The sequence below is a fragment of the Chroicocephalus ridibundus genome, chromosome 8 (assembly GCF_963924245.1).
Source record: "Chroicocephalus ridibundus chromosome 8, bChrRid1.1, whole genome shotgun sequence".
NCBI classification, from domain to species: Eukaryota; Metazoa; Chordata; class Aves; order Charadriiformes; family Laridae; genus Chroicocephalus; species Chroicocephalus ridibundus.
In genome coordinates this window covers 1,075,005-1,090,130 of record NC_086291.1, presented here as the reverse complement: position 1 = coordinate 1,090,130, position 15,126 = coordinate 1,075,005, and the positions used below count along the sequence as shown (strand labels likewise).

The window sequence follows — 15,126 nt, the reverse complement described above, 5'->3', positions numbered from 1 at the left end:
GGACTGTCCAACAAACACTCCTCCGGCGGGTGCTCTGGGAGGATCACGTACTTTATACACTTACCCATAAAAAACAACACATTTGGATGATACAGAGGACATAGCCATGAATAATTAGCAAATTGCCATTCATTATTAATTTATTGGAACCACCGCTTCTCTGTATTTTTCCCGCAAGGCTCAGTCTTTCTATTTTACAGCTGCTGAATTTATTATTAATAGCTAGACCTTAGACATGGCCAACGAGTCTTCCGCTAGGGATATGATAAATTTTGATATGTTCGCGGGATCTGGGATGTTCATAACTCCCCAGACGTGAGGTTCTCCTGCAAACTGACCTGGCTATCTGTCCCCGGGACAGAAGTGGCTGTGGGCGACCTTCTGCTGGGCGTCCCCAGCTCGCAGCAGCAGTGGGGTTGTCCTCTGGCCACGGGTGCGCAGCCATACCCCAGACAAGTTCTCCCCTGCCCCATCCACCCCGTGGGCACCGTCAGGTACAGCACCATTAATCTACCATCTCCTTTGCTCAGTCCATGTCACAGCCACACAAAGTCAGCTTTTACCTTGTCCTGACATCCCTTTTCCAACTTTATGACTTTCTATTAGCTCAAGGTTGCCTTTATGGATCGCAGAAAGCCAGAGCCCTCTCAGTCATAAAAGAAATAATCCTTTTTCTGGTGTTCATTAGTTTTATATCTGCATAGGACGCAGACACCAATAACGGAGAATACGCTTAGCTCTGTCCCTGAGAAAGGCTCCCAGCTGTACACGGCTACAATGTCACTTATATATTATATAGGGATGTGCAAAGAAAGAAAATACAGATTTTCTAACTCTGCTGTACACATTTTCCTTAAAAAAAACCCCGACAACCCAACAGCACACAGAAACAGCCAAGTTGCAATCACTTTGCGATATCGGGCGAGATGCCAATACCCAACAGCAGAGGTGCGCAGGCATCCACGCTCAGGATTTGAAGCCCTCCCGCTGTAGCTGCGCGTCGTGGCAGCGTTTTGATACCCCCCCCGTGTCTTTGGGCACCCGTTGTGGTTTCGCAGGGGAGCGCAGCGGGGAGCGTGGCGGGGTCCCCAACCGCGGCCGTTACCGGCAGCTGCGCTAACGATGCTATTCCAACCGCGCCGCGTCTCAGGCTGTATTCCACCAGCGCAATTAACAGTTTAAAATACACACTGAAATAAGATGTCAACATCTAATCTTTAACATTTGTCAAGTAACATGACGGTCAAATTATACTTAACCCTGTATTTGACCATCTAATGTTGCAACCCCTGACTGCTGACACTTCCCCCACGCGTACCTGGACCAGCGCATATGTTCAGCTATCGTTGCCAACTAAATAAAACGTAAGCAGCGTTTCACAAGAGAAAATTCTCTCTGATGGATTAAGGAGTCCGTACATAATAAGTTGCTACCCTGTGATTTTTTTTATTTATTTTTTTAAAGTAGTACTGTTTCTAGATAATATTAATGCAAACTGTGAGCAAGGAAAAAACTCCGCCAAATGATCTTCATTCCCAACTGAAATCTAGATCACCACCTTTTGGAAACCTCTCCTTGTTTTGACTAGATTAGAAAAAAAATAATCATAGTATAAAATAAGACGTTTCTTCTTGCTCTTTCAGTCGAGCCGCGGAGCTAACGCCACCCCCACGTTTCATTCCGTGAGGTCAGGATCAGACCCAGGTTTCAGCATTTTCTCTCAGACTGTTTTGCTTCACACATCCCATCCCTTGCATGATGGAGAACATCTATTTTTATGATTTGTAACAATGTACTTGGTACTTGTATGACACTTTCAACCTCTGCATCTCCAAGCGCTTTTCAATGGTGGCTACATGGTACCTCAACAATTTAAAGCTGACAAAATCCTGGCAGCAACTAAAGAGACAGATTCAGCCCTGCTCTGTTGAAAATTAACCCAAAGCTTCATTTTACCTTCTCTGAATTGCAAATACACCAAATACTATCTCCTCCTCGTATAATATTCCTCTGCTTTCACTTCTTGCCTTTTCTGTTTAAAACGCGTAACGTTGTTTCCACTTTGTTAAAGATTTCTCAAATATTAAATAAAACGGCAGCAAAGGCTTCATGCTATTTCCTGCTTATTACATCTGTTCTGCAGTAATTTAGAATATCCTGGCAATACATATCATACAGGAAGTATATTCAGAAGGAAGTTTCACGGCTAGAAGGCAATTACCCTGGGATATAAGCAACTGAAAATCTACATTTCCACTCAATAAGGAATATCTTTATGCAGAGATAAGAGTGTGGGATATATTCTAAGTTTTGTCTTTCAGTTTTATCACTATTAAAACAGACTAGCATCGAAGTTCAACTACGAACAACTTTGGGTGCCACTAACAGATGGCGAGATGTTCAACAAACGTGAAATACTACGAATTCACAGATAAAGATATCTTTCAAGCAGGACATCTGAGACCCATTTCTGGTAACCTTCACGCTAAAAATCTCAATGCTTTGCTTTGCCCCTTACAACGCTTATTGTCTTTTCCAAAAGATTTAACTTCAAGTCCTCTGCCACTTCTCTGTGCCAGAGGCCAACGACCGAGAAACCCGGGAGCCGGGCTTCGGCACCCCCCGGTTACTCCGCTCAGCACGCTCCTTGGCTTTACAGCGGTGCCTTGGCGATCCGTTACTGCTGTTCTGAGCAGACAGGTTTTATCATGCTAATTCTGCCCCTGTACCACGACGGCGGGTTGGGTTGAGCTGTTGGATTTTTTTTTAGATTCATAACTCATTGATACCCCCCCAAAAGGTGGCATCGCTTTCAGAACAGAAACCCTTCTGCAGCACAGAATAAATAACCAGGTGCATCATTGCCCAGTACTGAGGAACACAACGGTATTTATAGGCTTTGTGAAGAAACCAGGGGGGGAAAGCAAACTCCTCTTTTTTTTGGCTTTTGAATCCAGGTATGTGGAAACAAACAACCATGAACATTTGCCACATGTCCGCGTTACTTACGGTTGAGAGGCAGGCTGGCATTGGTCGTCCCTAGCTTGTTGGCAGCGACACATGTATAGTTGCCAAAATGCTCTTCTGTCACATTGGTAACAGTAAGAAGTGATCTTGTACTATAATTTTTAATAGTAATTCCTTGTTGACCATTGATCAGTCTAGAAAGCAAAAAGAAAATTTCTGTAACTCATATACCCTAAGCAATAAATTTCCTTTTTTTTTTCCTTTCTTTTTTTTTCCCCCCCTCTTTTTTTACAGACGTAACTGGTAGCCCAGGAAGCTCTTTGCAAGCTGCCGATGTAGCCTGTCGAGCAAAATTATCGGCAGATTGGCGAGGCCGTGGGCAACACTGGAGCTGTGGGGCGCTGAGGGGAGCGGTTTCTGCCTGCGTGCTCTACCGGGGAGAGGAAATACAGACGGAGACCCGCGGCCCTGCCTGCCTGCACGGAGATGGAGAGCTTAGGTTTTAAATCGGGCAAACCTAACTAAAATTTTAAATACCTGACGTTTGGGGCAGAAAAGTATGATGGTAAATCTTTCAGAGAGCGTTTTTTCGGACTCTGGAGATGGCTTTTGTTCTTACACAGCCCCTGCTGATGGCAGCTAGCCAGAAATGCGACTGTGTAGGATTGTGACCACAGTTTATTTTACTGGCCTCTACAGCTACAGATTAGACTGGCGATTAGGAAAGGCGTGCTCCAGCAGCACTGCACCCCGAGACAGCAACCTGAACAGAAACGAGCTGCAGGACGGAGCCGAACCAGGGCTCTTTTCACCCATCTCAGTTTCCCTGGCCTTGAGCTTCCCACCCCAGATCTCACAGGAACCGTGCAGGTCTCCTGATGCTGCTTCCAAAGCCACGCCAGAGACAGCGCCGCTGCACCGGGGCAGAGAAAGACGACCAATTTAAACGGAGGGAAACCACATCTGGTCGAACAGCGGGACAAGAAGGGTAACCGCGTTATTAAAATACTAGCTACAGTTGATTACTCTTAATTCCTTCCATTTCACATAAAGAGCAGAGTTATGGATTAAGTATACAATTTTTGTTTGATATACTGAAAGATATAATCATATATCCGGGGAATGAATGCTATCTTTTAGCATTCTGTCTAAACACATTTCAAGTCTGTCGTTAATTCCACTTCTGCATATTATGGATCAAATACTTCTCATCGTTACTTGAGCACCGCTGTTCCCATTTAATCACCACGTGCTGCTGCACACACAGGGGCTTTCTCTTCCCTGCGCAGCTTGTGCTCTCAGTGGCGTCACTGCCACGGACTTCGGTCTGCTCTGCACAGCCCACCGCTGGGGAGAGGACAGAGCACATCCCATGGATGCCCATGGTTTTGCAAGAAACGTAAAAGAATGGGATTGAAATGCCTGGTTTGAGCTCATGAAGTTCAACAAGGCCAAGTGCAAAGTCCTGCATGTGGGTCGGGGCGATCCCAAGCGCCAATCCAGGCTGGGTGGAGAATGGACTGAGAGCAGCCCTGGGGAGAAGGACTCGGGGGTGTTGGTGGGTGAGAAGCTCCACACGCCCCGGCAACGTGCGCTGTCAGCCCAGAAACCCCCCGCAGCCTGGGCTGCATCCCCAGCAGCGTGGGCAGCAGGGCGAGGGGGGGATTCTGCCCCTCTGCTCCGCTCTGGGAGACCCCCCTGCAGCGCTGCCTCCAGCCCTGGGGCACCAACAGCAGAAGGACACGGAGCTGTTGGAGCGGGGCCAGAGGAGGCCCCGGAGCTGCTGGGAGGGCTGGAGCCCCTCTGCTGGGAGGACAGGCTGAGAGAGCTGGGGGGGTTCAGCCTGGGGAAGAGAAGGCTCCGGGGAGACCTTGGAGCCCCTTCCAGTCCCTCAGGGGGCTCCAGGAAAGCTGGGGAGGGACTCTGGAGCAGGGAGGGGAGCCATGGGATGAGGGGGAAGGGTTTTACACTGCAAGAGGGGAGACTGAGATGAGATGTGAGGCAGAAATTGTTGGCTGTGAGGGCGGTGAGCCCCTGGCCCAGGTTGCCCAGAGAAGCTGTGGCTGCCCCATCCCTGGAGGGGTTCAAGGCCAGGTTGGACGGGGCTTGGAGCAACCTGGGCTGGTGGGAGGTGACCCTGCCCAGGGCAGGGGGTGCCACTGGGTGGGCTTTAAGGTCCCTTCCAACTCTAACCATTCTGTAATTCTAGGATGTTCTTGTCCAGAAAACAAGGGGTGTTGGGATTTCTGCCATCTCCAGACTCCTGCCCGTGCAGCAGCAAAGTGGCAGCAGAGAGTGGCGTCACCTTCCCTCCATGTCCCCGCTAGGAAGTGGCTGACACTGGGGGGGGCAGAACTGGAAATGGAGTAAATGGAATCGGAGAGATATGCATATCAATAAGCCACATAATTAACGGACCAAGGAGCCGGCATTAGTTAGCATAAATTCAGCAGTTTTGAGGATTTCCATTTGCAGTTGTAAGAACCAGATGCTTTTACTTTTAAATTAATTACTCGCGTGCGCTGCTCTGCCTGGCTTATTGACTGAGCACAGCGGTTATTACTTGTCTGGATTTTACCAAGTTACTTCTCGGGCTGGAACAGCATTTTAAGTTGTGTGCAGCCACCCTACGTGTTTCTTCTCCTCACTGCTTTGTAGCCCCGCTGCAAAGGGTGGAGTGATCTCCTTTTTATTCCGGAGATTATGCCTACGCAGCCAAGGAAGATCATGCATCGGTGCCAGCCCCGAGAGGTACCTACCTATGAGGTTTCATATCTGAATACCTTCATGTTGTTATAATATATTAAGCCACTGTAATGAGTTTTGTTATTTCAAATGTAAGCCTTGTTTGCTTTGTCAAGGAAGAGGGAATTAATACTTTTCAATAGGCGACTTCTGGGCTCCGTCCCTGTGGCTGTTTCATGTCTGAGATCTAATTTCTGCGTAACCCTGTCGCATAACACACTCGAACGGTTGTGAGTTTCAGAGACCGGGAGTCGGCACAGTGAAGCCGTTCTCCTCTCCGCAGGGAATCCTGGTACAGTTTGAGAAGCCACGCACTTCTGTCATTTTAAGATGCTTTTACGAAATTTTCCCCCGGATTTCCAGCCCCTTCCCAGCTCCCCCCACGCTGGGCTGGGCGTCTGCGCAGCCACCCGACAGCTCCCGCGCAGACTCCAAGGCACCCCAGTTGCCTTGAAGACGAGCAGGTTTAAGGGACGTGTTCTGCCTTTGTGTTTAGTTGTAATGGCCATTTGATGGTGAGGTGATCCCCGGAGTCTGGAAGCTGTGGGTTTGGACTCACATTCATCTAAGTAACAACAATGCATTTTACAGGCCCAAAAGGCTCGTTTCAGACACTGAACATATACTTAGGGCTCCAGATCTAACTCCCACTGTTCATTTATTCCACAATTTATCCAGATTGGGACCGAAAAAAAAAAAAGGTCCCAATCCAAGAGTAACTGAAGAAAATGGGATTCTCTCTATTCTGTTAGCAGGAAATACAGCAGGGTGTGCGCTCCCAGTACATAGTCTTGTACTACATCTGCGAGTGACCTGCAGATAGCGTACATCCTACGCTGAACTACCTGCAAAAGCTGACTTTTCTCAGTTTTGCATTAAAACAACAACTGAGCTGTCCCAGGCTCGTTCCATGCTGGCTTTCCAGCATCCGGACATAAATAGGCAATACTAGAGGAAAAAAACCTCCACGTGTGTATCTCTTCCTCTTTCCCGCAAGTGGCGGAGGTTCAGAGATCCCAGTGCCTTTGTTATCGTATGTGTCTAGCGTATCTGCCAACAACAGTTTAAAAAAAAAGGACGGACCATCAGATTTGACACAATATTTGAGCAGTGAGACACAACGGGACATACATTTCTTGCCGACAATAGCGAGCCTCAGGTGAGGCACCGCCTGAGACAGAAAACGGAAGGCACAACTCTGGCGTCCCGAAATGCTCTGCTTAGTCTTCCCTGCTGCTGCCGTGGCACTGGACGCGCTCATGAAGAAAGGAATTGGTCAGCGTCATAAATAAAAAGGTGATTATCGTGCTGGAAATGGGTAATTGAATCCAGCGTGCTAAATGCGCGCTGCAATACTTTCCACATAAAATGTGTTTCTGCCGCAGCTCCCCCCAGCACGTGTACAATACATTATGCATCTTTGGAAACAGGGTGCACGTTAGTTTCTCCAACAGAAGAAAAACATTTACTGTTATATATAGTAAAGATCGATTATATTATTTTAAAGTCTGTTTTAGGATATGGCCAAAGTGCAATAGTCACGGCTGCTCTGAAAAGTCAGGACGACGAGCAGCTAATGCTCCTGAAGGGGAGCAGCTGGCCAGTGAGAAATGAGCTGACAGATGGCTTTCTGTGAAAAACGGTCATTAATATTCTCTTGTCAACTCCCAGGTTTAATGGGATGTTCGAGCTGAGAAACCCAGCGCTTGGAAGCCAGGGAATTCCAGAAGCTAGAAGGTGCCTATGGACAGTCGCTCACAAGGGACAACATCCACCTGCTTTTGCGTTGATATGTGAAGTTAACATCAGTATATGTAAACTTAGATAAGCTAAGAGCTGTAAAACAAGATTTCCCACTAAAAAAACCATAATCTACTTATTCAATGAGCTATTTTAAAAATCAAGATGCCCCTACAGAGATGGCTGTTTTCGTTACCCAGCGCTGAGGACCGGGCAGTGAAGCTGGCTGTAAATATAACCAAGGCACGTGCTCCGTTTTTAGGGTTCGAGCAGACCCTGACCCGCTCTTGGATGCTGTGATGTGCAGCAGCTCTACTCCAGCCTGGGGACTATAAACCCGTGGTCTAGACCGCTAACGGCACGACTAGCTGAAGATTCATACGCATTAGGCATTGGCTGAAAGTTTTGTTCGTGAACCAACCTTCCCACCCCAACACCCTTAGCAGGAAAACCTAACGAAGATGAATTTTAAAATGATAAAATCCTTTTAGTAGACTTCTTCAGCGCCTTCCTGCTTATTGTACTTAAAAGGCTGTAATTACCAAAGCAATTTTAAATGTTAGGCTCATTATTGCAATTACGACTATCGCAGCCCGGCCACGGCCAGCCTGATTACGCCTCATCTTGGAGCACAGAAAACTACGACCACAAGGAAACCCTGAAACTCCCCCAAAAGCTGCGAGCATGGCTGCTGGTAGCCGACACCTCCAAGCGCCCGCTGTTCAAAGCTCAGGACTCGTGTCAGGTGAGCCTGCTGGCCTTGTCGTCACGGGGGACAAACCCAGCCCGGTGGGTCTCCTCTCTCTTCCACCCGTGTCCCCGCGGGCGGGTGACATCCCCGGCAGCACGAGGGGGTCGGCGAGCGCCGGCTACTTACTTCCTCTCTCCTTTGTACCACTCAAAGACCGGGGCAGGAACTCCTGCACCTTCGCACCGAATCAGTCCGTTCCCTCCAAGCACCACACCGCTGGATTTAAGTTCCTGAATTGTGGGGGCAACTGAAAAAAAAGAATTGTAAAAATGGACATTTGCATCTCGATACGCAGATTGTTTAACGCCGCTTTCTCTTCAGCACGCTCTACGTTACTCTCGGCCTGGCGCGTGTTTTCCAGCTTGATTCGCATTCAACCACCTTTTCTTCCAGCAGTGCAGAAATTATCCCACACAGCAGATTCTGATATAGTCTGCGTATCTGGCGTAAAAAACACAACTGAGACACGAAGAAATATCAATCCCATACTCAAAAAAGCTGTTTTTCCAACTCAGTTACCCAACATAAAGCATAACTATTTGTAAGCGTTAGTGTCGTAGGAACGTATTTGAAACTCGAGCATCAGAAAAAAGCAGACGGAGCCCCAAGGCCGGTGCTCTGGACTCTGCTGAGCAAAGACAGGGCCCGCACCACTCGTCTTCTGCAGCACGTCTCCTGCCAGCGCCCCATTAACCACCCAGCCTTGGGTGGCCTTTGAGATCTCGTTTTGCATGTTAAGAGACCAAACTTACCTTCGCAATTATAAACCAACTGTAAACACCATATAACAGCACCGCTTTTCCAGCGTCACACTGGATATAGATTTGTTTCAGTAAATACATTTTGTCTTTTTAAATTGTAAACACCGTAAGTAGCAATAAACGTTTTAAGCTTAGAACTGCAGGTACAAATAAAGATAAAAAGCGATTGCTGGTTTTTCCAGTCGCCAGCGAAAGGCAAGCGTAAGCTGAAAATAAAGCACAACAAATTCCTCAGGAAAGAGGTTATCAAAGGAAAGGCTGAACAACAACTGCCTCCTCCCTGGAATTTCTTTTACATTTTCTGTTTTTAAACAATAATTTATGTGCATCATAAAAACACTATAAAAACCAAACCACAGAACTTATAAATAAAAATCTGTTTATTTTTTCCCAAGCAGTTTTCCAGCTGTTGCTTTAAGGTGTTTATGTGCCTGTAAAACGCTGACTGCCTCTCGTCTGTTCTTTCCCCGTCTCGCCCAGCGCCCATCCTGTTTTACGGGAGCCAGTCCCACTAAAGGATCACGAGACACATGAAAGAGCAGAGCGAGGGCCGGTGTCCCCCCGCCGGGGACACACCTGGCCTTCACCAACACCACCGCGTTTCCAGATGCGGAGGCCGTGGCGCGGGAATCCAGCTGTCACAGCCCAGGGAGAGCAAACGCGCACGCTTAGCACCGCGCGCAACTCCCAGTGTTTCACAAAACCATTTTGGGTGGGGGTAAACAGAGAACTGGTTCTCTCTCGCCCATCGCTCACGTTCCACCCCACGTCAGGCAGACAGACCACAGTTTCCCACAGCTGGCAAACACACCCTCTGCTGCCTTCAGCGTTCTCTTCCCAATGATTACATTGAACCGATCCATAAATTCATTAACTTTCAACTGGTAACGCTAAAATTTCAAGTGGATAATAAACGTATAACCAATTTATGTCACCACTTCTCCATAATCTGCACAGGAAAAAAAAATCAGATTTTTTGTGTTAGTCCATAAAAATAACAGATATATATATATGAAGCTTACGCTTTCCTGAGAAGTGAAGCTGCTTGTGCAGCCAAGACCTTTAAAAAAATAACTGTAAGTGAAACCGATCACACGGAGAGCTATGAACTGGTCACATTTTGTCTCTGCTTCTACAGCACCCTGTGGCACCACAAAGCTCACAGCTCAGCTTGTGCTTCTGAAGCGTTCGAAAGAATAACACTAAAATTGTGCAAGACGAACCATACAAAAGCATCACCTGGATGATGGAAGAAAATGAATGTCTACTGCACGGGCAGGAGGTCAACAGAGGTTGCTGAAAGCTGGAGGATGACGGGGAGGAGGTCTACCTCTCACAGAGGGTTTCCACCCGCCCTGGGACCAGGCACTGCCTGCCAGCGTTCCCGCTGCGTCCCTTAAGTTGTAGGGAAGATGCGAACGCTGCAACAGAAGCCTGAGGACATTTCTCCACCATTAGTTCAGGTGTGACGATGGCTGGGGAGCACCACCCTGAGCAGGCAGGTCCCAGGTACTGAACCCGGAGCCCCAGCGTCCAGTGAAATACCAGCTCGCTTGCCCTTCCCCCGCGCTGGTCCGACACTGCTGTGGTTCTGGGATTGAGGGGGGTCCTGGTCCACCCACCTGCCCAAAGCGGGGCCAGCCCAACCCAGGTGATCCCGACAGACCCCTCCATCCTGAGGTTTCAAAGTTCCAAGGAGACCCACAGCCAACCTGGAAGACAACGCATGGGCACGCACTTCGCTCCTAATTATTTTGTCTCTGTTGATAGGAAGAGCAGGACTAAATTTCTCTTTGAAGAAAGCTTTTACCCATTTAAAGACTCATGAGCCCATTCTCCCAGTCCTCATTTATCTAACCAAACTCAGACTAAAAGTAACTCAATTCTATCCCTCATTTCAGATGTCACAATTCCCAAAAAACGTGCTTGTTTGCTGACGTGCCTGAAGTCCTCCAGTTCACCCACACTTTGCCTGAATGAGTGTGCTCCGCACGGGGTGCGGCTCTACCGGGGAGATGCTGCCGGGTGGAACAGGGAGGTTGCTCCGCATGGTCTGCAGGCGATGCGTTCCTACGTGCGATGACACCCTGCCGTTGCTGACCTAGCGCAGCGCTTCTTCCCCCATTGCTCCTTGGGATTTCTGTGCCATGAGCCCGATTGCCCGTCTCACATTTCTGCAAGTCCTCTCCTGCGCGTGGGTGCTACCCCACGTTTCTCCTCCGCTGACCACCTTGGATTTTTGTCACAGCTCTCCCGTGTGTTGAGACAACCTCCAGTCGTGCCTGCTCCATGGGGCTGTCCCCTAGCAGTGCCGGACACCTGCCCTAGGGAAGGATGGAGGTTTCCTGCACCTGGAATAAACTGAACACGGCAGGTGTGAGTGGATATAATCTATTTTTGGGGACACCAGAGAGAAATTCTGGGAGAGGAGGCAGGATAATGCACTAGATGTGTACATTGGGCAAGCTTTCATGAACTGAAAGTTGAGTTGAAGCTATTGACATCTCATGTACTTCCATCACCATGGAAAAATGCTGGGAAGATCTATCACAACCGTAGTTTTTGTCCTGGGCAAGAGAAGAGCCGCAACCACGGGTTCCACGGCATCTGCAAGCCCTTTTAGTACCCAGAAACAGTGCTTTATCCAGCCCTTTTTCCACATCATCGTGCAATGGCTCCTTGGAAATCTTTGTAGTAAGAAGCAAACATTTTTCTACGTTATACAGACAGAGTGGAAATATTTTTTTTTTCTAATTCAGAGTGGGTAGGATTATTAGCAAAAGACTGAGTTTGAAATGAACGTGGCACACTGTGCACACTACACAGACAATATTTAATGTTCATAAGTTAAGCGGAAAAGGCAAATACGAGCCCAGCAAAGGCCTGAATCATGTACAAAGGGTTTTTCCAAAAAGTACCTCCTTCACACTTCTCAGCCTGGCCTGCCCACATTTTGCTTGGTGGTTTGTGGTTTGGGGGGGGGGGGGGATTTTTTTTTGTTGTTTGGTTGTTTGTTTTTTAAATAAATGCAGAACATCACTGCTGATAAATCTTAAAATTAACTGAACCATAAAAATGTACAGCTTGACAATGCTTTTTCATGCAGGAGCCCCAGGCACCGCGCTCCCGGTGCAGCTGGGAAGGGGATGCCGGCTGGATCCCAGCTACAAATCACGACTCCGGGCTTTGCTGTCCGGTAAGGCAGAGTTTTGTTTGGAAAACACTGAAAAACTTCTGAAACGAGGTTTTCTTAGATCTCCCTCTCAGAAGGATTTCAGCTTCTGTTTGTTCAGAATAAAAATAAAAATCAATATTCTCTGCTCTAGGAAATCCCCGGTTAATACTGGTATGAAAACATGAGCCGAAGACAGCTTAGAGTCACCGTTCTCTTAGATTTCTCATTGTCAGGTTGTTTTCCTGCTTTGAGCGTACAGAGAAATTATGCGACACGTGCCCATTTCTGGTGCACTGATTAGTAATGTGCTGAGCCAAAAATCCATCAGAGCCTACTGCTCCCACCGGCGTGGAAGACTGAATAACTCCAGATGAAATTACACACCTAAACACCCGCTGCTGCCGCTTGCCAAGGTTTGTTTTGGAAAAGAAAGAGACAAACACATGGGAAGGGATTCTGGGGCCTCCACTATTTCATATATTTTTAAAATGTTTTTCCATGTAGTCAGCAAAGACTCATTTTTGAGAAGGCGTTCGTGTCTGTCACGCGGCAGCCGTCTGCATTCTTGTGCTGTTGGGGCCGCACGTGTTTTCTCCTATGTAAAAAATTTTGAGGTTGTAACAATTGGAAGGAATACTATATTGATCTAAATACACGTAAATTAGCACGAGGAAAGCTCATGTATCGTGTTAACGAGTGCCCACAAGGTTCAGTTTAACTCTGCCCTCCCAGTTACCCAGTACACATCGGTTTTTTGGTGAACAGTCTCCCTGACACCAGAGCTGCCCAGTGCAGCGGGACAGGGCCACGGAATTGCCCAGATCCGAAGGGACCCTTCAGATCATCGAGTCCAACCATCAGCCCAGCACTGCCAAACCCCCACTGCCCCGTGTCCCTCAGCACCACGTCTGCCCGGCTTTTCAATCCCTCCAGGGATGCGTGAGATCAGCCAAACCCCCCATCCCACTTCAGGAGAAGAGAGGGATGGAGGCTGAGCACATCCCGCCTCCAGCCGGGGCTGGCGGGCAGGAGTTTGGGGGAGATTATAATAAACAGACAGAAAATAACGTGATTTCTCCTCCCAGGCAGCACCCCAAGAATGCAGAAAATTCCCGACACATGTGCAGTGACGGTTCCCCGGCCCCGGTCCTCCCCCTGCGACACGTCTCCGTGTTTCGCAGCACTGATTACCCCTGCCCGAGCACCTCCGCCTCATTAGATCCTTCTGCGGCTCTTTACAGCTTATTGTATTTTTTGTATTGCCAATAAACTGCTGACGGGGTGTTCCGAGCAGCACGGGGGGGCTTCCAGCACATTCCCTGCCCCGTGCAGGGACTGGGGGTGGGGGGGATATGACCCTCTTAAATTACTGAGGGGATGACTGAAATCCTGCTACAATCCCGGCAGCAATGAGGTGCCTTCCAACCCCCCCGGCAGGCCTCCCCCCGGGCCCTTGGGACCACCGCCAGCCCCACTGCCCACGCCGCGGCAGGGAATCCCGGTGGCTGCTCTCGGGGTTTTACGGCTGCTCAGGGAATCGATTGCAGGGATAAATATTGGCCATCGAGGAAAATGTTTTCATTCAGGTGTTTAATAACGATGGCTTGAAGTATTACAGAAAATCGTTTGGTATCATTAACCACCCAATGCCGCTCCGTTCAGCTGATTGATCAAACAGGCGCTTGCAAAAGTCCTGGGTGGGCAACAGGAGGCAAGGGATAAATACAGGTGGACACGAGCTTAAAGACCTGGTGAAAGTTTAAAAGGGTAAAAAGAAAAAACAGCTTTAATACATATTAAATACTACAATTACAGCTGGAAAACCAGCGGAAAAATAAGAGAAATCTTGGTTTAATATTCCACACAAAAGAATGTGAGGCTTAGGGAGGCACGAGGTAGGCAGGGCTCCAGCACGCCCTCCCTCGAGCTCCACAGCTAAAGGCTTTCCCACTTCTCCCTCTCCACGTGTTACGTGGGAAGAAATGTTACGTGGGAAGAAAATTCTGCGTGGGTGCGGAGCACTGCGCTATAAATAATTATAAACACACAAGTGAGCAAGAAAATAGCAACTTGTCTCAAAGGTGTAGAGCGTCAGTGGAGAGTGAAACCGTCTACCTGGAGAGCCTCCGGGGGAGGGAAGGGGGCGGCAGCCACGGAGCTCCCAACGGGGAGAATGGGATAGGGAAGTTATTGCTCTGAGAGAAGATGCTGCAGTAAAATGTAACGGTGATGTTAACGAGAAAGCCTTGTGTAAGACTAATAACTTTAAATGAATTTGTCATTTTTATATTTCTTAAATAACAGTTATGTGAAATAACAAAGAAAAAAAATATGGTTCTGTATCTCTGTCAGCAGTACTGGGCTTTTGCGACTCGTATTTGTAGGTTTACTCTCCCTGCGGTGGATCCTTGTTCCACCCTCTCCCACGGCTCATCCCTGCGGAGCAGAGCACTTAAAATAAATGCTTCATTTCTGACTTGAAAATAAATTACTGGAACTTACTTAACGTCAGCTTCTCAAATATGTGTAAGTGCTTTGCTGGGAAAGGCTTTTTCGAGTGGATGCTCAGAGGCTCGACTTAACCGGGGTTTTACTGGCGCCCTTTCGCGTTCGTCCCTACGTGAAATGGCACAGGAGGAAAGGCTGTTCCTGACCCAAAATAGGTATTTATTATCCCATGGAATATGCATTTATGTATCCCCAGCGGAGGGATTTGGCATGGGAAGCCTGTGAGCGAGGGGACCGCAGCCGACAGGAACCCAGAGGCGATGCGAGACGCTGCTGCGGGTTTGGTGCCGTTTCCCGGGAGTCGGGCAAGTCTCACCCAGCAAAGCACAACGTGCAGCCACCGCCTGCCGGCATCCGGCTGACAGCAGCGATGGCCAGAATGCCAGGGGAAAAGTACAGCTCCCTGTTCTCCTTCTTATTTAGCAGGAACGCGAACAAGCGCCGCGCAGGACTGGAGCGCGACGTAGCGTCAGCCCGAT

General features: G+C 48.4%; 1 protein-coding gene across 1 annotated transcript in view; it reads right to left on the bottom strand.

Annotated features, from left to right (window-relative positions):
- Positions 1-15,126, bottom strand: part of NEGR1 (neuronal growth regulator 1) — a 312,772-nt gene that overhangs the window by 80,567 nt on the left and 217,079 nt on the right. Inside the window, exons 5-6 of the mRNA XM_063344769.1 lie at positions 8,330-8,450; positions 3,010-3,161 (exon numbers count right to left, since the gene is read on the bottom strand). Of these exons, the coding sequence (XP_063200839.1) occupies positions 3,010-3,161; positions 8,330-8,450 (273 nt within the window). The remainder of the gene's footprint in view (positions 1-3,009; positions 3,162-8,329; positions 8,451-15,126) is intronic.